This window comes from Emys orbicularis, chromosome 2 (assembly GCF_028017835.1).
Source record: "Emys orbicularis isolate rEmyOrb1 chromosome 2, rEmyOrb1.hap1, whole genome shotgun sequence".
In the NCBI taxonomy this organism is placed as follows: Eukaryota; Metazoa; Chordata; order Testudines; family Emydidae; genus Emys; species Emys orbicularis.
This window is the reverse complement of record NC_088684.1, coordinates 17,103,812-17,128,152: the sequence shown is the minus strand read 5'-3', so window position 1 is coordinate 17,128,152 and position 24,341 is coordinate 17,103,812. Positions and strand designations below refer to the sequence as shown.

At 43.3% G+C, this 24,341-nt stretch overlaps 1 protein-coding gene across 1 annotated transcript in view; it reads right to left on the bottom strand.

Annotated features, from left to right (window-relative positions):
• Window positions 1–3,365: 3,365 nt before the first annotated feature.
• KCNQ3 (potassium voltage-gated channel subfamily Q member 3) overlaps window positions 3,366–24,341 on the bottom strand; it is a 239,112-nt gene continuing 218,136 nt past the window's right edge. The window contains exons 10-15 of the mRNA XM_065397818.1: window positions 12,179–12,366; window positions 10,429–10,531; window positions 8,407–8,538; window positions 5,766–5,864; window positions 5,063–5,147; window positions 3,366–4,103 (exon numbers count right to left, since the gene is read on the bottom strand). Coding sequence (XP_065253890.1) covers window positions 3,366–4,103; window positions 5,063–5,147; window positions 5,766–5,864; window positions 8,407–8,538; window positions 10,429–10,531; window positions 12,179–12,366 — 1,345 coding nt within the window. The remainder of the gene's footprint in view (window positions 4,104–5,062; window positions 5,148–5,765; window positions 5,865–8,406; window positions 8,539–10,428; window positions 10,532–12,178; window positions 12,367–24,341) is intronic.

Here is a 24,341-nt window from a genome sequence, read left to right as displayed (position 1 = left end):
TGGGGTGTGTAATGGAACCAAACACAGAACAGCTATTGAGATCAATGTACACAAAATGGCTACAGAAATCAGGCCTCATGTCACTACGGCCATTAATCTAAGAACAGAACATCTGCACATACCGAGCCCCCTCTTTAGCTAGTGTAATTGGCCCAGCTCCATTTACTTCGATGGAGGTAGGCCAATTTACAGTAGGTGAGGATCTAGTGCAAGATGAGTTTGTCACCTGAAGTCATTAACAGGACAGATCCCCAGCTGGAATAAAATGATGCCACTTCATTCATTCGAGTGGAACTAAGACAATTTGCACTAGCTGAAGAAGTGATGGATTATGATTTCAGGTGAGGAGGAAGCAGCAGCAGGAGCAGATGAACTCTTGAGGAAAAAAAGATCCTATATTCTTTCAAATGGTTGTGAAGAATGAGAAAAGACAAAAGGCCAAAAAAAAAAAAAAATCAAACACATAAGCAGAATGGTTCCTAAATAAAATGATTTTCATGAGGTACCATCAACTCTTTGAAGTGTCAATAAATAGACACAATGATAGGCGGGCAGAAACCAACAAGGCAACTTTCCCCTGAAGTGCTGTGTGTAACATGGATGTGTGCCCCTGCCGCACACACTGGTTTTCCAGTGTGTGCGGCAGGGGCACACTGGAAAACCAGGCCCAAGTATTTCACTACCTTGCTGCAGGACCACGTGCGCTAACAATGCTAAGCTTTATCGCTACAGGACAGTACCAGCAAGACAAACAATGGTCAGTTCATTGTGGCTTCCGTGGGCCAAATCCTTAAGTCCTTACTCAGGCAAAGCTTTCAGTGGGCCCAATCTTGAGGATCCTAATTTAAGGGTCAGATGGTGTCTGGTCCTTGGGGTGCCCAGTCAAGGAGAAGAGCGTAGTGATGGGCAGGGGTGCTGCACCTCCAGCTCTACTCCCAGGCACTAACCAGCAGAGCTCTCTGGATGGAGGATAGGAAGTTGCACCCCATGAAAGGGTGCAGAAGCAGGTGCATGGATCTGCCTGGCCATTGGCTCCAGGAAAAGCATCGCTACCTGTTTGCGTTCCCCCTTGGGGATGCTAGCTCCACACTGCCCCTGGCTCTGCTAAATTGTACAGTCTACACCTTAGGTTTCACTCTGTTCTTACTCGATCAGACACCCACGGAAAAGCAAGGAAGAGCTTTGCTTGAGGAAGGACTGCACAACGCCTCAGCGTATGGGCCCGAAAGCTTAGCATACATTGCTAGGGAGCCCCTTGTGGAAAACACAGAATCATGGCTGAGTCACTCATTAGATAGATTCAACCTGTTAGGCCACCCAGCTGACCCTCTCCTCATGCAGGCGCCGTCCCTAGAGTCTACGGAGGATAATGCTGTACTGTGATTGCAACCTCTCAGTAGCCCTGTGTTGGCAAATCAGTTGTGCGGGTAAAGGGGAGGGCACGGGGCAGCTAGGCAGGTTGTCATCACAAGATAAGGTGCAACTACAGTGGTGGCCAGCATTAACTTCCTTATTAACAGGCAAGATCTAGCAGGAGTCACTGTGATATCTCACTGTTGTCATGTTTCATATCAGGTTCCAGCGAGATAAAGCGTAACCTCTTGATATATTTTGCAGTAACTGAGTAGTCCTTGTTGGTCATCACTCTGATACTCAGGACCAATTCCCATTGCTAATCCCTTGCAGGTGTGTATGGAGTAACACAGGCACACATCCTCAAAGGTCATTAGGCTCTGAACTTCCACTGAAATCAATGGGAGTTAGGTGCACAAGTACCTTTGAGGATGTGGGCCAGAGCCTGTGCGGCTCCACTACATAAGGAGCGAAGGCATTAGGATCTGGTGATGAGCCCCATCCAGTACACAAGCCCCTGCATAGCTTGGAGCTCTGCTTCACGGCAGTTCCCAGGCCCCAGCACACAAGGTGTGTTTGAGCAGGCCAAGTCTAGAGTATATGTCCTGGCTCCTATGTTCCACTATTCCCTCGGTAGTGATGACTCCAGCCGCTAGGCTGGAACGGCTTCCAAGCCGTGGTTCCATTGTTGCCCCGTGGCCTTGTGGGAAAGTTTCTTTCCCCACTCCCTCTCAAAAAGCTCCTGTGCCCAGTTGAGATACCTGGATGGGGCCGGGGAATGGATCTGTCCATGCTTGTGGCATTGTTTAGAAATATGCTATTAATCATGTCATACATTTATTTAGATTAGTCCGTTTACACAAGAAACAATAGGCCATTTCCTGCCAACATCCTGAATGTGGAACTCCCATTAAATAGAGTAGTTGTACTTTGCACGCCTAGTGTGCCTTACATCTGAGGGTCTCAAAACGCTTTAAAAACATCAGTGAATTGAGCCTCCCCCCCATGTGAGGTAGGGAAGTATCATCCCCATTTTACAGATGGGGAAACTTAGGCACGGATAAATTAAGTGACTTACCCAACAAGACATGAGTCAGTAAAAGAGCTAGGAGTAAAACCCAGGAGTTTCCTACATTAAACACACTTTCTTTTGTAGCTGATGGTAGTTTTGTACCAATCTCAGTGGGAAGTTTGGCCCTATTACAAATAAATAGAACGAGCAAACTATTTTCTACAAAATAAGATTGACTGTAATCACACTAGTGGTGGTTTTATAACCTCCGATGGAGATTTTCAAAGCAGCAGTCAAAGGGATTCAGATTTGTGATTTGCATTAATGGAATACGTGTTTCTAATTCCCCCAAATGGCTTTGCAAATCTCAAACTGTCCCTAATGTCTGTTTTACATTGCATTTGATACACTCATACTTGTATGATAGGGGACATGAGACATCTTTCAGCTACAGAAATTATGTTAAATCAGTAACACACTTTGATCTGACCTTTTCCCTGCTAAAAATTTTGGAAGATTCTGGCTAGTCTGGATAGAGAATTATTCACTTGCATTGAAAAATGGGCATTGATATGGAGCAAATAATTTATATATATTTCCACATCAGAACATTGCTCCCGAAACTATTTTTACTTTGTTGCTCTGTTTAAAAAAAGTAGCATGAACCATCACCTCTCACCTGGCATTGCTCTAACCCTCATTATATTGAAGAACATCAGATAGATATGTATCACAGAAGAAATTAGCTGTACCATTTATATAGTGTAAAGTCATGCAAACCATGCTCAAAACTATGCTGCTTAGTTTTGGTAGCATGAAAAAAACTGCATTAGTAAATTGTATGAAATGGTGCAGAATGACTACCACTAATACCACATGCATCTTATGCAGCCATCGGTGTTTTGAACTAGTAAGCTTTGGGTGTACAGTAAGTGAGATATACAAAGTATGTTTACATTACACGGAGAAGTCAACCAGTGACCCCCCCCCCCAACCATTTTTAAACTGGCTTGTTTGAAGGGGTCCATATTGAATCTGAAATCCCATCCCCTGTTGAAGACAAAGGCATGGAGCCACTTGGTGTAAAAGGGTCAGTATCTGTGTCTGTTTCACCCTCTGCTAGGTAGCGTTTCTCTCTCATCCAGGTTGATCCTCCATTTGGACCAAAAGGGAAGTCTTCTTTGTCTTGGGAGATACTGAATCCACTTGGGGAGCGTTCAAGCTCCTCATGGTTGACGGAAAGAAGGGATAATGGGGTGTCGCTGTCTCTTGTCAAGCTCCTTTTCTGTCTTGGAGATATCCTGTCAGAATTGGGGCTCTGCAGGTCCCCTTGGGACTGGTACCTAACTCGGGAGTCTATGAATGTGAGTATAGGCAAAACTGTTGGCCTTTCTGCATATGAAGTCGAAGAAGGCATGGCCTGCAACTTGCCAGAGTTTTGCCCACCTAATGAAAAAGGGCGCGAAAAATTCATTGGATCCTGTGCTAAGAAATCATATGGACCGACTTTGTGTACTGGAACCTGGTGAAAGTTATAAGGAGTTTCATGAGTGCAAGGCTCCGAGTATTTGTAGATTATGCTTTTCAATTCAGAGTATCTGTTTTCCTCTCTCTTCTCTTCTGCTGGGGAGGCAGCTTCTTTCAAAGGACACAACTCAGTGACTTGTACTTGCAGCTGCTCCATATGTTGCATGTGCATATCGACTAGAAAATCCAGTTTCTTCCCCATGTCGTGAACCTGAAAAATACCAGTTGTGAGATTTCAAATGGTTCATGGCTGGTCATTCAATGCAACAAACACCAGTTGTTTCCACGGGCACATTTCCCTCAGCAATGATTTGCTACCACTGTCACAAAGGCAGCTACAGGAGAAAGCTGTGGTTTTCTCATTGGAGCCTGTGGGTGCAAAGTATGTTTTAGCTGCCTGATCCATTTACCTGAACTTGTTTTATCCGACTCTATGAATTCTGAGAGAACAAACTTCTTTCTTTTTTTCATTTCTCAGTCAGTAGTTAAAGCCCAGAAAATATAAATAGTGATCAAAAGTTGTTGCCATTTATGGTGATTTGGTGGTCTGAGTACTGTTCCCAATGGGAAAGTGTCCATATCACTAAGACCCACATCATGATTAGTAACTTTTATTGTCAACCACAATAGAAAGGCCAAGGACTGACCTGGCCCTGGACACTGAACTCCTAGTTGTTGCTTCTGAGTGAGGGTTAAAGCTCAGGCTTGACTTCCTTTTCCTGTGGGAACAATTTGTGCCTGCATTTTTACATCCACAAAATAAACTGCTGATGCAAATCCAAACCATTGCACCTTCACATTTTTTGCACACACAGTCATATATTTAGAAGTGCAAGTGCTGTGATCTGCATGGACAATTCAACCGTTGGCACAAAAAGGCACCTCTCAAGTAGAGGCCATCCTTCTGAATACTCTATCAGCATCAGCAAAGGGAGCATCACGTACAGACAAATATTCAGGGATAGCCCAAAAGCAAAGTGCCAGATCTGAACAATGATGAATTTTGAGGAGGTAGGAAATCTGGATCGAAACTTCATGGCATGGGCCCATCCCACCAACCAAAATGAAGATGCACCAACTGCTTTGTAAAACATGCACTCTTCAGTTAACTAGCAGCTCCATGGAAAACTAACATAAACGTATCTTTCTTTTAATCCTGAAACTACATACCTGTCTTTCAACTTTAACAAATTTGCCCATCATACTTTGGTCTTCAGTATCTGCTGTGGATGCTTTGGCTACATATTGATCATTTCTAAAAGGAACCAATAGTCTTGTTAGCACTTCATGTTCCATTTTATTACAGCAAGCTATTTGTGTAAGATAACAGAAGTAAAGGGTTATTAATTATTATTATTATTATTATCTTAGCACCTAGGAACCTGAGTCATAGACCAGGACCCCATTGTGCCAGGCGCTATACGAACACAGAACAAAAAGAAGGCCCCTTCTCCAAAGAGGTTACAAACCAAGTATATATAAAAACACAGACCTGACTAGCTACCACATCACTCCAGCTTTACGTTGGTTTAGTGGGAACCAAAATCAACAGAGCTACACTGGAGTAAAACTGGAGTAGCCCAGTGGTGAATCAGGCTCACCATCCAATGTTCTTATACAACACCTTCAATCCATTACAGAATATCAAGTCTTTTTTCTGTCATCCCTATTTCTGCACAGTTAAGTTAAGAGAAGGATGTTTGTCCAGCATGTAATTTGTCAGCCAAAAATCCACTATCTTATGATAACAAATGCTCATTCCAACTGATAGCATTTCACATTCAACATCTGTTAACATGGTACCACGTTGGCTAGGTGATGGAAGTAACTGCAAAAATTTTAGGACACGAAATGTTAAGCAGAATAACTTCACCTGGGAGATTGTTGTGAAGGGTAAGAAAAAGCTCCTCCCTTTTGGGATTTCTTATGCTTGGGAGTAGATGGAGGTCCAGGGGTAAAAATCATATCTACTCTGAAAGAAGAAAAGAACAAGATATGATAAACATGCCCAAGGTCTTCTTTAAACACCTACAGGAAATGAAAACTGCGCCGTATCCCTCCTGCAATCTATATCTCAGCAGTACAATGAAGGAGTGAGTCTAGTGTTAGGGCAATAGCCTGGGATTCCCAGCTCAGCCACTGACTCATTGTGTGACCACAGGTAAGTCACTTAGGCCACAATTTTCAATCTTAGGCATTTAAAAGTAGCACCAAGAGCCATATTTATGCACCTAAATTAGTGGCTTGATTTACAGAAATACTCAAAAACAGTTGCTGCTCCCAGTGATTTCAGTGGAGACACTCTAGATTTAATCCAGCAGAATGGGAACAGAATTTGGCGCAATATTTGCAATCCTCTATAACCATTTTAATAATCTAATATGTTTCTAGCAGTTTTCATATTTAGTTACCATCATAGTTTTCATTATTATTAATTATTTTAGTGGTTTGAAACAAAAAAATAGACACTTCAGGCTGCACAAAGAATCCCACCTGCAGAACATTTGCTTATATTTGGAACCAAACTGGATGGAACATTTTGAAGGCTCTCACATGTTCCATTAACTTCTTTTAAAATTATTTCCCCATGTTCAAGCACTTCTAATCTAGAAGTGTTAAAACATAGCATGAAAAGCCATACAGGTATTTCCAACATGACCAGAAGTGAAAGACCTGGAAAGCTAAGGAAACCACTTGCTTTTCTGAAATTTCCATTCAAACGATACCGAATCCAAAGGTTCAGGTAAGTAAGGATAAGAATCTAGGCTGGGATTTACAAAGGAGCAGAAAGGAGCTAGCTACCCAGTTCCCACATTGACATCTAATGAGATTTAGGCTCCTAAATGACTAAGTTACCTTTGAAAATGGGACTTAATCAACTAAGTGCCTTGCTCTAGTTCAACCACAAGTTACAGGCTCGATGCAAGGATTACTTGGTGAAAGTCCATGCCGTGTTATGTAGGAGGTCAGACTGTATCAGGGATCGGCAACCTTTGGCACGCAGCCCATCAAGGAAATCCACTGGCGGGCTGGGACAGTTTGTTTACTTGCAGCATCTGTAGGTTCAGCCGATCGCAGCTCCCACTGGCCACGGTTCGCGGTTCCAGGCCAATGGGGGCTGTGGGAAGCAGTGGCCAGCACATCCCTCAGCCCACGCCGCTTCTCGCAGCCCCCATTGGCCTGGAATGGCGAACCGTGGCCAGTGGGAGCTGCAATTGGCCAAACTTGCGGACGCTGCAGGTAAACAAACCGCCCTGGCCCACCAGTGGATTTTCCTGACCGGCCCCATGCCAAAGGTTGCTGATCCCTGGACTATATGATCACAGTGGTTTCTTCTGGCCTTAAAATCTATGTATTGGAAGTTATTTTAATTAAGGAGAATAGCCACTGTCATAGAACGTCAATCAAAGTGAAGTGGAAACCGAAGACACTAAATATGCAGAACACATAGAACAAACTATATTGAAAAATAAATTAAAACGAACTATGAAGTAGAAAGAAAAAGAACAGTGTAGCTTGTTTTTAAAAGGTGAAAGGTAAGTTCACCCAGGTCCAACCAAACAACAGTGTTGAACTGAATTTGCCTAGCTCAAGAGAAATCAAACAACACTACAATAAACCTTCTTGGATGGCTCAACTGTTTGTTTTTACCTGAAGATCTTTAACAGCTCCAGGCCTTATTCTTCATTACCTTGCACCTTTTGTGGTCATTTATTTTACACCTGTGCAAAGTGAATCTAAATCGCTTCATTCTGATTTGGTGGCACTCACTTTTTTTGCAATTGTGTAAATGATCACACAAGGTGCAGGTCAATAGAGAATCAGGCCCAGCAATGTCAAGGAATGGCTGCCATATAATACAAATACTACTTTACTTTTATATGTTGTCTGTACAGATGAGATAGGTGACTTGCCCAGGGTCACACAGAGAATCAGGTGCAAAGCTGAGAGTCATTTCCAGGGCTTATGACTCCCAGTTGCTTGCTTTAACGACTAAACAATGTTCCTTTCATATGTGGTTATCATAACTACTTGTTTATCTTTCCTTCTTAGAGGAGACACTCCCAAACTATTTTTAAGGGGTGAGTTGATAAACTGGCTATTGTTGTGTGCTGGATAGTTTAAAGCCACCTGGATAGTTTAAAGATTCTCTGACTGATGCTTGAAGGAACCATCCTTGTTCCTGTGTCATTAGCAGCATGTCGAGTGAGTGTGAGCTGTCTAGCACAGGGGGTCAGGACCCCTCAGGGGGTCACGAGGTTATTACATGGGAGGTCACAAGATGTCAGCCTCCACCCCAAACCCCGCTTTGCCTCCAGCATTTATAATGGTGTTAAATATATTAAAAAGGTGTTTTTAATTTATAAGGGGTCACACTCAGGGGCTTGCTATATGAAAGGGGTCACCAGTACAAAAGTTTGAGAACCACTGGTCTAGCACATACACAGAACAACTGCACTTCCCCATCACACACACACCCCCCTCCATTTATCACATTCCTGCAGCGATCTTACCTTGTCTGAAGGTATTTTATTCTGGAAAGCATATCAAGGTGCCCTGCTGAATATTGCTCTATCACATCCTTTACATCATAAGGCCTCAAAGTCTCCTTGAATTTCTTTTTATAGAGACGAAACTGTAGTATTCTGCGTAGTAAATTGAACCATTATTAGCCCCTTATGTAAACAGCACAATGGTCAATTATAGGTGAGGCTCTAGTCAGGCAACATTCTTTGCATGATAAAGAATTGAACATGTGATATTACGTCAACCCAAGACAATAAGTCACATGCAAGGAATATCTAATACTAAATCATTGTTAAGAACAGACTTCATATTTTGTTATTCATCATTAGCAGGCTAGACTTTCCTAGAAATGCATATGGGCACAGTAGATCTTCCCAATATCATCCTGATTAGGCCAGGCCCCAGGCCATAAAAGTCAGAGCTGGATCTGGATTTTGTACAACAAAGTATAGGAGTGTTGGTTTCGGGAGTTTTGGTTCAATTCACTATACAGGAGGAGAGATTAAAAAGACTGGAACTTTACAGCTTGGAAAAGAGACGATCAAGAAGAGATATGATAAAGGGTCTATAAAATTGTGATGGTGTAGAGAAAGTAAATAAGGAAGTTTTATTTACTCCTTCACATAACACAAGAACCAGGGGTCACCGGATGAAATTAATAGGCAGCAGGTTTAAAACAAACAAAAGGAAAGACTTCTTCACACAACACACAGTCAATCTGTGGAACTCATTGCCATGGGATGTTGTGAAAGCCAAAACTGTAATGGGGTTCAAAAAAGAACTAGATAAGTTCCTGGAGGATAGGTCCATCCATGACTATTAGCCAAGATGATCAGGGGTACAACTCCATGCTCTGATTGCCAAAAGCCGGGAGTGGATGACAGAGGATGGATCACTCGATGGATCACTTCATTCACTGTGAAGCACCTGGCATTGGCCACTGTCAGAAGACAGGATACTGGGCTAGATGGCCCATTGGTCTGACTCAGTATGGCCGTTCTTATGTTCTTAAAGATAATTTGTAAACTGTATAGCAGGCTGAACCATTTTGAACCTGATCTGTGTTGCAATTTCAAATATTAACTGATCATAAGCCAAAGCATCCTTTAAGAGCTTTTTAATGAATTAATTACTTCCAGTTAGCATTCAGTTTCTGTGTAGACTATGTATAGATATATATAAAAAATACATTAGGTTCATATCCCATTGAGCTCACATAGAAAGTGAATTAATCAACTGGGGTTGCACAGAGCAGGAGACGGATGCTAATTTATTCCTGTTTGTAAATATCATGCAGACAACTCAGTCTTAAAGTTACTGGTCTAATGTGGTAAAATGAAAAAAATCCATGTAAAATAAACGAATAAACACATCTTTCAAATGATGCTGCAGTAACATATATTAGTTAGTTTTAAACCAGTCCCTGATCTTGTGTCCATAAATTTAAAGGTATATAAGGGCAAAATACATTAATATTCTGAGAGGCCCAATATTAGAGTTTGTGAAAGAAAGATCATCTGTACAGCATTTGCCGCTTCCGTTAGTTTATACTAGCTTTACTTTAGAGGAGACAAATAATGAACTACCCAGTCTCTAAGCCGGGGTGGCCAACCTGTGGCTCCGGAGTCACATGCAGCTCTTCAGAAGTTAATATGCAGCTCCTTGTATAGACACCGACTCTGGGGCTGGAGCTACAGGCGCCAACTTTCCAATGTGCTGGGGGGTGCTCACTGCTCAACCCCTGGCTTTTTTGTGTGTGTGAAATCAATGAGTTTTCACAAAACATTTTAATTATTGTCAAATCAGCATTTTCCTACAGAAAAATGTTCCATCTGAAAATTTTTGACTGGCTCTAGTTATCTCCCTTCCAAGTGCCTACTAAGATCTAACTCCCTACTCCATTTAAAGACCCAACAACAATGAACAACCTGGTGACATGATGCAGTGATTTCCTGTAGGCCAAGCATTAAAGGTCAAAGCCAGTACTGATGAGCATAAAGGAAATTTACCTGACAGCTCGGATGGCTGCCTTCAATGTGGGGATCATATCTTCCATGAGGAACTCATTACTGTAACCCCTATCTTCAGTCATGGGATCCCCTGTTCCTGCATCTGTAAAGTAGGTCAAACACATGCATGCAAAAATCAGACCACAATTTACAGCATTGTTCAGAACAATATTAAACCAAGTACATAATATAAACTAATTTCAGTCAATAATCACCCATGAGAAGTTCCTTTGGTTACTTTGGCCAGCACTTATCCTCTGAAGAGGGTGATGCCCCCTGTGTTCTTCTATGGCAGGCCAGGAGAATGCAAAGACATTTTATGGTTTCAGAAAGTCTCCCAAAATTCTAGTCATTTCATGAACCATCTAGAGCTTTCCTTCTTGTCAATTGGATTTAGGACCTCCCATTTTTGAGGAGTTTTTAAGAATAAGTTATTGCTGCAATAGTCTATTTATTGGGAAATGAAGATAGAGATCTTTTGGGCTTGATTCTATTCAGTAACGTACAAATCTCTCCTTCCCACATGCTCCTGTGGCTACAGAGGCTCTCTGGGCAGTGTAACTGCTGTGGTCCCCCTGCACAAAGTGGGACAGGATTTAGGGGGGACATATAAGTGAGGTGAGTCCGCTGCTTGGTGCAGATCCCCACCAAGATCCCTTGTGGCCTGGGACAAGATGAAAGGTTCTGCTGTGTGGAGCTCCCTCCTTCAGGGGGTACACATTAGGGCAGAGGAGCATTATTTCTGCTCTGCTGCCTTGAGATGCTGTGATGATTCCTTCCTCCTTTCCCACGTGTGCATGCCTAGCATCTGGCACAGCTCTGGGCTGAGACCGTGGTCCTAAAATCAGAGGTTCCTTGTAACTGAAATTATAATTTGCAAATTGCACTTGATAAACTGAGACCATTTGGGATTTGCATTTTACATCACTATAAACTGAGGGCCAAATTCAGCAGCAACATGGGAGACGCCCAGGCACTAATCTGGACTCTGTTACACTGAGAATGCTTCAAAGGCAATTATGCTGCCTTGGACCTACTACACCCTACTCTAACCATGGACGAGAGTCTGAGATGCTGTTACTAGCATCCTAAGCAGCTGAAAGAAGGTGTAAAGTAAAGCACAGTAGGGTCAGGCCGACTTTAATTCATACAGTCTTACACCTTCTGTGAGTTGCTTTTCTTGCTACAGTTCTCTCTCAGGCAGGAGATAAGACTCAATGGGCCAAATTCACAGATGATGTGTAAGGAGCTGGGTGTCAAAGTTACACATTGGCCAGTTCAGAGAAGTCTATGTGAGAAAGTTTAGAGTGAGTTTAAGTTACTGCAATAAAAACACTGAGGGAATCTTAAAAAGAGCGTAGATTATACTAGCCTAGAGTGTCACTAGACTTTCCTAGATACATGTAATCACTGCCCCTGAGTTCCCATATTTCCACGCTGACTATAAGTGGGTTCCACTGAAAACATATCAATACAGAACATGGTTGGTTTTGAGGAATACATGCACTTTATTTTGAGCATTGCTTTGCTTGGATTCCAGCATTATTTTCCAAAACTTTCCCCAGTGTTCCATAAATTGTCCATGCAAAGGCAAGACATAGCTGTGTCTGCCCCAGATTATTTTAATCGTGTTGATTTGCTATTTTGAAGGTCATGAAGTCTCAAAAGGAGATGGATTAAAAAAAAAAGCCATGGTAACAGGGTGAAGGAATCTGGGAGGGTTAAAAATGAATTAATATAGACGTGTTACCTTCTGAGCTTTGCCAAAAGGCGTACGCTTTCATTCGGAATGCAGTGCGAAAACGCTCCTTATTATTCAAGCCAACATTCTTAGGCTCTTTAGAAGGACTTTCTTCAATGGCATCTACATTCAGAGGGGTAAATAGCTTTCCTTTAGTATTGGTACCACGAACCCGATCCAAGAGACCCAGCTTTTGGCTACAAAATAAGCAAAAGTGATCAATTTTCCTCCGTTAATGCAGACCAGTACACTTTAACTTGTTTTCATGATGCTGTTAATATATTAGATCCCAAATAAATGTTTCACATACAAGACAGACACTGCTGGAGCTATGGTAATACATCAGTGTCTTTGTAACCAACAACTAAACTCAGTTGATAATTCACTGTTGGGGGCGGGGTACTATATCAATGCAGCCAATGTTACCATCCTCTCTACCTAGTCTGTCACACTGCTTCTGCTCCATTAACCTGGCTTAAGTGCCAGCTTTATTATTAAGAAGATAAACACCAATATTTAGCCGGTATCATTATCTGATAATAGGGAGAATTGGCCTTTTCAGCTCAATGCCCTCTTTAAGTGCTGGGTGCCTGTTAGGCTATTCAATGAGCTGCCCGTGCATAGTGATGATGAACGAGAGAAGTCTGAATGTGTGCTGGACTAAGAATAAATTATTTTCAAAACAGCCCAGAACACAAAGACATTCCTAAGCAATTGCTCCGTACATGGCACTGCAGGACACCCAGTTCTCACCCATTTAATTCCAGTCAATATTCATGGTGGGGGAAATGAGGAGGGTGTCTTCTGACTGATAAGAATTTAAAACATTCTGATGTCTTTCAGCCCTCTAGCAATTCATTTGGTTACCCTATTAGAATATTAATGCTATGAGAATGTGTGTTCTTCAGGGGACACTCTGCAGTTGGACCCACACCGGCCCCTCCATGCTAACCTTTCGACTGGCACCTGTGATCTTTCTGCTGGCTGAATGACTATATTGATAACCAAGGAGATTACTAAAACTTCTTATGGCAGCACGAAGTTATTTGCCACATGTCATGCTCGGTGAAATATTGAATAGGTGTCAGACCCTAAACTGAAAGTGTATTTGGCACTCCTCAGGGATTCTCCTGCAATGATTAAAGTATGGTGGTCAAGGTGTGGCTTGTGGGACAAATGCAGATCCATGAGTAACTGGACTACTCTCATCTTTACTAGGAGGTGTGGCCATTAAGACTATAGGAATGTAGGATATAGGACTGGAAAGGGCCTCCTGGGTCACCAAGTCCAGTCCCCTGCTATCCCAGGTCATTCAATCAGGCTGCAATCAGGTCATACAATCAGCACACATTGTTCCACCTTGATTTGGACATTATAGCTAAGGGCAATTGCAAAATACTTCATTTTATCCAAATTATTGTGGCCCTCAACGATCTGTCTTATCTAAAGCTAATCGACTGATGGAATTGCTAAGGCGCCTATCACAATGAGTTATGTCCTAGAGATACACCTCTACCCTGATATAACGCAACCCAATATAACATGAATTCGGATATAACGCGGTAAAGCAGCACTCCAGGGGCTGCGCACTCCGGCGAATCAAAGCAAGTTCGATATAACACGGTAAGATTTTTTGGCTCCCGAGGACAGCGTTATATCGGGGTAGAGGTGTATTGATATTATTTAAGATAAATCTTTGTATGGTGATGAGTTTTAGAAGGATTGTTGGGTTTTTTTAACAGTATTGTCCATGTGAACACCATATCTGTAGCCCAGTGAGATCACACAAATGCCTTGTCAATACCTTGTATTTTTACATGTAAAACAACAATGAAATGCATTATATAAAACTCCCCACAAACCCTGGCCACACCTTATAATTTCAGAGCAGAGATTAATGGCTAGATAATTTTTTTCCCTATCAGTATGGACTATTCCCATTGCTTCCTGAAATGTGTGTGGTGTGTAGTTACAGTCACACTGTTGATGAATGCCTCTATTTCTTTGCAGAAGATAAAAGTAGTGCTGCACATTGCAGCAGAGGCGTTCAGAAAGGACATCCTTTGATCAGCTGGGGGACAATTTGGTCCCTGTCGCAAATTAGAGCACCCTCTGGGCTATTCTATGTTGCACTAGCTGTAGTATCTCCCTTGAGGCCTGCCAGCCCACGATCAACAGAATGCAGCATGCTCAGACATCTAACTCAGGGAGGGTTTGAAAAGGCAGGGAAAATGAAACTGAAGATAGTAAGATCGCTTGGATGAGTCCTGCACGCACCTTGAGGGTTACACCACAGAGATCCTGTTTGCTTGTTTAACTAAAATATAAAAGCACAGTTCTCAGGAGAAGCTGCTTTTGTGAAAGGCCTTAAAGGAGAAGAGGGTGTCATTGGCAGACCCCTCAACGGGGATTCTGGGAGTAGGGACTGAAAGGAAGAAGGCACAGAAGTGGGCTTGGGGGCCAGAGTGAGTTAGGGTATGTCTACACCCAGCCGCTAGTTCGGCGGCTGGGAATCGAAGTTCTGGGTTCGACTTATCGCGTCTTGTCTGGACGCGATAAGTCGAACCAGGAAGTGATCGCCGTCGACTGCGGTACTCCAGCTAGACGAGAGGAGTACCGCGGCGTCGACGGGGGAACCGCGGCGTCGACGGGGGAGCCTGCCTGCCGCGTGTGGACCGAGGTAAGTTCGAACTTAATAAGTGGCCTCATTTCAAATAATGCTGAGCCCTTGCAGGTCCCATGAACTGTGGGTGCTCAGCACTTCTAAAAATCAGGCCTCTCGATGCCTAGAGGTTGATTTAGTTGCAGCGCTTTAGGCACTCGAGTTTGCACATTTTGGCCTGAGGTTACTAGCAAAGATGAGCCCAAGCAATGAAGTTTAGGCCAAGACGTCCTCAAAGTTCACTTTGGTTTGGGCCCATCTACATTTTCCAAAACTCACTAGTTTTGGTTGAGTCAAGATTGTGAGAAATTGTCATGTGAAGCATGAACTTTCTGGCAGAGGTGCTAGGGCGACCAGATAGCAAGTGTGAAAAATCAGGACGGGGGTGGGAGGTAATATGTACCGATATAAGAAAAAGCTCCAAATATCGGGACTGTCCCTATAAAATTGGGACATCTGGTCACCCTAAGAGGTGCTGAGTGCTGAAGAAGGCAGAAAGTGGCAGAGATTGTGTGGTCGGGGGACTTCTTCAAATATCCATAGAGGGCCAGAGGAAGGATCATTCTAAAGAGTGGAGGGAGGGAAATGTGTTGGAACTGGGCATGAACTACATGTTGGCTATGTATAGCCTCCATGTCCATCTCAGCTCCTCAGGCCTGTCTAGATACATGATGGGCTCCCTGCCTTACAATTCAAATGGCACACAGTGTTAATTGGGAATTCCTCTTAATGCAGACAAAAGGGTTCTACTATATTATCTCTGGTTTGCAGATGGAGAAGTAACATGCTCAAGGTCACAGGAGGAGTCAAATATTGGATCTGGAACTTCAGAGTTCTCAAAATTGTACTAACTGAACTAAATACCAGCAGGTGGAAGCATTAGCCAGACCGATGCTGTAAGAGTGTGACCACAAGGAAATGGAAGTGTATTGGGACAGAGCTACAGTACAAAGGAATCAGAAAGCTTATCTCAGGATTTATTCTAAGTTCAGAGCTAGGAATCCCTACACTGGTTGTCTCAAAACAGGATTCCTTGCTTTTCCACACCTCCCTTCTGGAATGTAGGTCAAACTATTCCTCCCCATTCAGCATGGCAGATGGCTTATTTGCAGCAAAGATCTCAATTGCATATGTCCACAAGATACTTTCTCTATTTTATTTATGCTAAATAATCTAATCCTAAATCATTCCCAGATTCTCCTTATAGGGCAAAATTCTACCCTTTGGATCCATGAGCAGAATAATGCTCCTGCACTTTTATTTTTAAGTCCTTTATATTGATTCATTCTCCAATATTTTAGGTTGAAATCTGATGGAGAACTTTCAAGCTAATAGCAACAGTTGCTACAATATTAAACAATTACACAGCAGATACTGATATTCATATCTGAACAAGGGCAACTACAGCAGCACAATATTCAGGAAATCATGCGTTAATTTCACTTGAGAGAAATGTTGCTCGGTTTACAGTGCATTGTGCACTAAAACTCTCTGGATTTCTTTCCAGATAAAAAATGAATTGTCATCGGACAAAGAGCGGGCTTTATTCTAATTTCCAGCAGATGAAATGTGGATCTATTAAAACAAAGGCCTGGAAACATTTTATCTTATTACATGATCTCCTTCATGAACACAGCATGCACATGACTCAATATTGAAGTATTAAAGCATGCGGAGATCACATCGCTCTTCATAAGTATGACTAGGGCAGTGGTTCCCACATACTCAAACAGGTACGACTCCTGGTAGAGCTCAGGCTTCTGGCATTGGTATTGGAGTGGTTTTTGTCCCCTTGGCATGTGGCTCCATGGCAAATCCCTCCCTTACACAAAATTCTGATTCTGGGGTGGAACTTTTAACAACTTTCATGCAAATCCTAAACATGAAGTGGTTACAGAATGAGGACCTTCGTGACAAACCTGCAGTGCACCATCAATGCCCACCTCCCACTCAATTGCGTGCACTCCAAGCTGCGATGAAATCTGAACTGCTCCAAACTTCAGTCTTGTGCAACTAAGCACAGTCCCAAGTTAGATGCACCTATGCACCATCGTGGATCATATGAAACTGCTGAATGGGAGGCAAGCTGACGTGCAGCACAGAGGCTCAGCACAAAGGCCAGATGCTCAGTTCATTGATACAGAAAAATTCTGCCCTCCGATTCTCACTTGCAACTTCCACTGACTTCAGTGTGAATTGTGCTGGAGTTTCTGAGAGTGGAATGTTGTTGTTGGGTGTATGAGGAAGGGTTAGGGGGTCACTGACTGCCGCAGTTGAGGTTTTACATTCACCCTAGAAGGGTGGGAACCACTGAACTAGAAGATTAGTTCCAGAAACTATCATGCAAGACAATAATGCAGTTTCATCCCATCATGCAAGTCAGACATTCTCCTCTTTGGGGTGGTTTTGTTTTGTGGGGTTTTTTTTGCACCTAATACTGGAGTTTCATAAACTGACGATATTTGTGCAAGAATGAAAAAAACCAAAGTGATAATCCTTACAATGGATCAAATATAACCCCCCTCCTATATTTATAATTTTTATCCCAAAAAATAAAACACAATACAATAAAATAAAAAGATCCAGTCAGGAACTCTACTAATACATTTTAAAAAAAAAAGTTTTGTAATCATATTTTTAGATCTGTTTTGCAGCTCAAATAACTGGAAGCGCAAGGCAGTCGTGCTTACCCCAATTTTTACTACATTAGCAATTGTATCTTACATGGGTGAGCTTAGCTCTGGGGAGTCAAACTTGTACTGCATTAGCTTATGGAGATATAGTGCACAAACAACAGATGTAACAGGTCAGATTTTCAAAAGCACTTAGCTTTGGCCTAACTCAGCTCCCACTGAAGTTAATAGGATATTGATGTCAATAGGTCAATGCTGAGTCCTGAAAAATCCACCCTCAATTAATGCTCCAATATATCAAAAGCCTTCTGTAAATTGTCTTAGTGATCACTCTTCCAAAGTACTTCCAAACATTAGCCAATTAATCCTCAACACAACTCTTTGAGGAAAGTAAATAGATATGACATTCTGCACAAGGGGAAACTCAGAGAAAACACTATATTCAGCCCTAAAATAATCAAGGACAACTCCTCCTGATAACTCACACCTACACTTAAGGAGCCAGGACTAGAATCCTAATTCATGAGGTCCAAAATTGCAGATTTCTGACATGTAAGCTATAGAAAAACTCTTTTAGCTACTAGTGGTAGTAGTAAGTCCCTCATTCTCTCGGTGTGCCAGCCACCAGAGAGCAACACCATTCACTCACAAAGCCAATATGTCACAGATCCTTCCATTAGCACCCTGCGGGCCCAATTATTCTGAGAGGTTCTGAGCGCTTCTTGGGAGGTGATCAGCAACTTGAAGGCTTGGATCATCTAGGCTGAGTTGCCTACAAATGTTTTCATGTTGGGGGGGTGAGGGGAAGGATGGATGGAAGAAGAATTAATGAGCTATAGCAGAATGATAAAAAAAATGTGAGGATAAAATAAAATGCCTGACAATTTAGGCAAAAAATCAGTTTCCACAATAATGCATCTAGATAGGTCCCCTAATTATTATTTGGTATTTGTATTTCATGCACCTGCAATATGCATGGCACTGGCCATCTGCAGGAAGACGCAGGTTTTGCTCCAAAGAGCTTACTGTCTTAGGCCCGGATTCAACTTTACTTACATGCTTAAAGTTAAGTTCTTTGATGAATCAGGCTCTAAGATCCTGGTCCTGCAAACACTTATACACATGAGTAAGTTTACACAAGTCAGTAGTACCATTGAACACACATGCAAAGTTATTCACATGTGTTGGTGTTCACAGGATTGAGGCCTTATGCAGCACATTTCATCACTGGATCTCAAAGTGCTTTTACAGATGGGGAAACTGAGGCACAGAGCGGGGAAGTGAATTGCCCCAGTGATTCAGCAGCCCAGTGGCAGAGCCAGAAATAGAACCCAGGTCACTCGAATGGCAAGCCAATGCTCTAACCACTAGGCAACACCGCCTCCCTTAACATCTTTTAAACAATGCCACATTCTGTGTTAGCTATTTTGTCCTCTCACATTTTTTTTTGTTAGATGAACTACTGTAGTAAAAAAAGAAAGCACAGGCAGAAAATGGCATGCAGCAAATATGAAAAGAGAAAGATAGGCTCAGTTATTACTTGAATGTATATACCCAAGTTTTCTTGTGACGCTTGATCCAAAGAATGACTCCCTGGTAAATATGACATTACTGTAAAGTGAAGAAGAAATTGCTAAGATGAGAGGTTAATGGTTATCAGTGAAATAGTGAAGTATGGAAATGGCCTTCCATTTGTGCTTCAAAATGTGGGGTGCAGATCAGAGGCTGCGCTTCCCCCACCCCCTGGCCTTTTCTGTTTTCTGGAGGTCCATTCATAAAAAATGCAGACAGTGTCATTTTCCAGCTTTCTTTGCAAAATATTTCATTTTTGTCATGCTATTGTTACCAGCAACACAGAAATACTAGATTATACACAATCCTTTATAACATATTAAGGGACCTGTGTAGCTCTTTTCATCCAAGGCTCTCAAAATGCCTTTATATTTATATATACTTATTATGTATGTATTGTATCAACCCTACTTTAGAGATCAGAAAACAAAGATGATAAATGACGTGCTGACAGGCAGATAGTGAGATAGTGTCAGAGTTTGGAAAGAACCTAGATGTCCCAATACCTAATCCCAAAGTCTAACCACTAGACAATGCTCTCTATACCCCGTCAAAACTCTTTCTGACTTTGTGTAAGGGCTGCAGAATCAGGTTCAAACCCCTGAAAGACTTGTCTATCATGGCTGTCTTAGAGGGCCTGATATTCAGCGATGGTAAGAATCCACAGCTCCAGTTGAAGTCAATGGAACAGATGTAAGCACTGCTGAAAATTGGGCCCACAGTTCCTCCCTTGTCTCTCTCACCAACAGAAGTTGGTCCAATAAAAGATATAACCTCACCCTCCTTGTCTCTCTCAAATACAGAGGAAGTTGCAAAAAGTTGGAACAAAAAAGACACATTTCAGGATCCCACTCAAAATTAGTGGAAGCTTTGAAAATGTACGCTTAACACACACACATTTATTAACTAATGGTGATAAAGAACTCCCACTGCAAAACGAACCTCATGTAAAAAGGGACTGTTGTCCCCATACTAACACTCAGTGGGGGTGTTTTGGTTGTATAGCTCCCAGTACTAAAAGAAAGGGGAAGGGTTGATGGGAAATCAAGATCTTGAGACTGACAGTCCCCAGGGGCAATGGGGAGAAGCCAATGCTCCAGGTCAGCCTGATTGACAGGGTGGGCAGGCTAATGAGGGAATCAGGAGGCCGGGAAAGTCTTGTCTTTTGTGTGAGCTGGAATTGCCTGGAACAGAGTGTGGCTGAGCTAAGGACAAAGCAGGGGCCCAAGCTGAGCTGGGGAGCAGAGCCGTGCCAGCCAGAGGGGCCAGAAAAACAGGCCAGGGAGCTGGCAGCAGAACAGCAGCAGCAGTGCTGAGGCAGAGTGGAGCCGGGTGCGGTGAGCAGCTGGGGAGAGCGAAGGGGACCCTGGTCAGTGGGCCCAGCACAGGGAGACACCCCCAGCCAAGAGGCTCAACAGGCCATACTTGGAGGGGGATTGTAACCCCGCCGGGGCGGTGGCGATGCTGGGAAGAAGGGTCCTGCCACCTAAAGCCTGAGGGCGTGTGGCCACCGCCAGAGCAAGTGTCCGACCCACAGCATCCCTGCAGCACAGCCAGGGCCTGGGACTTATGAGGAACAGACTGAACTTCCCTGACATTCCAGAGATGCTGGTTGTGATGTCCCCGTGCCACAGAGTGGGGTGATGTGTTTTCCTTTAACCTTTCCCAGTTTTTCCTTTTGTATTGTATTTGCTTCGAACTGTATGTAATGATCAGTGGGTCAGGGAAGCATCCAGTGCAGAGAGAGCACCCCGGAGTGGGGACACCATAGCCCACTGCCCTAAGTGACCACGACAAGGTTGGGGGTCGAGCTCCCCAGGAATCCTGGGCCCAGCCTTGCTGGGGTTACGAGGACTCTGCCACACAGGAGAGTGGAAGGGGAGCCCTTGAGGTCAGGCAGGCCTCTGGGTAAAGGAAGTGGGAGCGAGGACTCAGATCCTTTCACTCGCCCATTTCACCGGGATAGTGTATAAGCCAGGAAAGTTCTCCACAATAGCAGGACCATTCCCCTGCTTACACTCAGAACACCTTCCCAATGGAGCTAAACCCTCAGGAAAAGCCTGAGTCAACAGACAGGCCTTGCAATGCACCCTGAAGAAGAACAGAACTAGGCTATGTCAGACAAAGGGGGAGAAGTGAATTCATCTTTCTACAGCAAAATTTCTATGTGATACTCATAGTAACTAGCAACCCAGTATTTAAGGTGCTAGAGGAATGAAAGGCAAGTGAACAAGACTTCTAGCATGAAGCCATAACCTGGTAAATCCTGACTAGGGATCAAGGCCGGCTCTAGGCACCAGCAAATCAAGCAGGTGCTTGGGGCAGCACATTTGCAGGGGGCGGCATTCTGGCCATCCTTTTTTTTTTTTTAAACTCACTTCCTCCCCTCTCGCAACGCTGCAGAAGTGGAGAACCCATGGGACCCTGGGAGCCGTAGTTCCTTGCCTAGCTCCCTGCCTATAGAGCCAGCCCTGGAGCAGGGAAAGAACATTTCCCAGCAATCCCTTGGCAGCTATCAACAGCAAAGGGAGGGGGAGGGAGTGAGGTAGCTGAGCCATGCTGCAGCTTGCTGTTAATGGAGAGGTGGCTGCTAGAACGGGGTGGCATTGTGAGTGGGGGACAAGTGTGCCCAGCCCAAGGAGTAGAAGGCTTTGCCCCAGATATCCCCTTCAGAAGACTTCCCCAGACTGGATTAGGGATACTGGTGTGACCTCACCTTGCAGCCCCCAAAGAAGGAATTGGGTGGACTAAAGGGACAGTGCACCTCTCTATCTGAAGCCTAGCAAGGGAGGTACGTGGATCCCACTAGAATTTAAAATGAAAAGTAAGGGAGGGGAGGCTCTGCTAGAGGACCTGGGCAGCTTTAGATACAGTACCAGGCACGTAGGAGGATTTCCACTTCTGAGCCATGGAAGCAGAAATTGACTTTTCCTTTCCAGATATAGCTAATATTCAGAAAGGGAATCTAGCACCTGCCTTCCAGATTTGAACACCCTCAAAGTTCAGGAGTGCTCAAGCTCAATTTGGGCAGCTGTTACTTCATTTCTCCCAAATCAAATATACTGATCCACTGTAACTTGCTGTAGAAAAGGTAGGATAAAATTGAGCAAGCAATGCTTCCCAGTGATTTTTAGGACTGGAATTGCTATTTTCAACAGCCATTGCTTTTTTTTTTTAGTTTTATTTGTTTAAAAGGAAGACAGTGATTGCACTGGCAAATTCCCTATAGAAACAAAGAGTGGAACAAAAGAATAATAAAGGCACCTCAACTTCTCCTCATTTATGTAGGACAGTCTTATAATATGCATCCAGACATCCTCCAATCACACAAGCTGAAAGTTGTTCCACTTTACTGTAGTTCTGTAACCATATGGGAACCAATCCTGTCTGTGTTCTGTGCACATCCAAAATTCCTGCTGAATGACCCGCCCTGGGAGCGAGTTACCAGTGACCCAGGGCTGGGACAGCAGGAGGGTGCAGGTTGGGGGGGAGAGCCCAGGGCTGGGGCAGCAAGGAGCGGGGTGGGTGGGAGGGGCAGCCAAAAATTTTTTTGCTTGGGGCGGCAAAAAACCTAGAGCCGGCCCTGCTAGGGATGAATTAAGAGTATGGGCTAAATGCTGCCTTGTAGAGTGTGGGTATGTACCATCTATGGGGGAGGAACTGTTTTTCACAGAGCAGCAGCAACATACACGGCAGAGCTGAATCTACCAGGAAGGCATACCCAGCACTGGTACCAGAGTCCCATCCTTTCCTGTCAGCATCAACCATCCTATCCTGTGCCAGCACCAGGGGCCATGGACAGCCAGGCCTGCTTTTCATCCAACCACATCACATAACTGCATGGTTTTACCCTACGTAGAAAGTGAGATCCAGTAAAACTTTGGGGTGCCACAAAAATTGTATCAGCCTTCCCCCCTCACAGACATTTTCATGCAGCCTCACCAGTGGATACATTCCTCTTCCCTCTACAGCCTCCTCGGTGGCCCTTTCCTCTCCTCCCCAAACAGTCCACCCCAAATAGTCACATACAGCTGTGAGTCTATTGCACTACTGGGTCCAGATTGCAAGAGTCTTGCCTTAAACCATCCCTGCACCTGACTAATATTCTATTTGTTCATGGAAATGAGAGAAAGACAGTACTGAATTTATATCAGTGTGTGTGTGCGCACGAACGCACATGTATGTATTATATCTACTCTCATTGAAATCATATGGACCTTTGCCGCTGAGTTCAATGGGCACAGAATGGAGATTTTAAAAACTATTGTTCATCACCCAACCTTACCTCAGTTTTAGTCTATACACTAGTTATTTATTCCTAGCTCCTCTTCGACAGGCGCAGCTCAACTCCTCGTACTCCCCCTGCACTCCAAAACTCAAACAATACACTTTGCTGCTACAACTTTTTCACTAAGAACTTCATGGCTGCCAGGTACTGGAGACACAATCACTTTTTGTGCTACTCCATGTACTAAGAAAGCATGCCTTCATCATTTGTTTCTATGAAATGTGAAAGGAAAACTGCAGTGTAATATAAATTATAATATCCTTTATTAAATCTAATTAAAAAGAAGAGCAAGTCACTTAGCAATTTTAATTGTGTTAATTGTAATAAAACAATTAGCAACCAGACAGGAAGCGGTCATATTGACAGCATCATGGGGCCTGATCCAAAGTCTACTGAGGTCAATGGGAACTGCACACACCTGCCTATTTATCTGGAGTGGTTCAACCTCTTTCATGAAATACTCTTTTCCCTGTGCTGTCTGGCAGTAATGATTGCAAGATCAGTAACCATTCTGCTGCAGAAGGCTACTGTTTCAAAAGAAACCACAGCCGAGGGAAATAAGGGATCCTAGGGTAATATTTTCAAAAGCACCAAAGTGACTTAGGAGCCAAAGTCCTACTGAGTTTCACTAAGAGTCTAAGTGACTTAATTGCTTTTGAAATTTTTATTCCTGGTGTATATGTGGTTTCCTAGTCTGTTTAAGGAGCTGCAGTCTGACTCAGATCACATCCCTACTCATTGAAGAAACCTTACTTCTTTTCAGTAGGGATCTGCTCCAAAGCCCACCAAAGTCAATGGGAGTCTACCACTGGGAATGCCAATGGACTTTACATCAAACCCTAAACGAGAGAGTTTTTTTTTTTTTAAGAATTGCCAAGGGACTTTAGTAATAACTGTTCGTCCATCTTAGGACTTCATTACACCTGTTCTCAAGGAGCTTGTGAACGTAGTGAATTACAACAATCATGATTTCTCATAGCAAGATATTGCAGTGTTATTAACCAACAATGTTAGTTA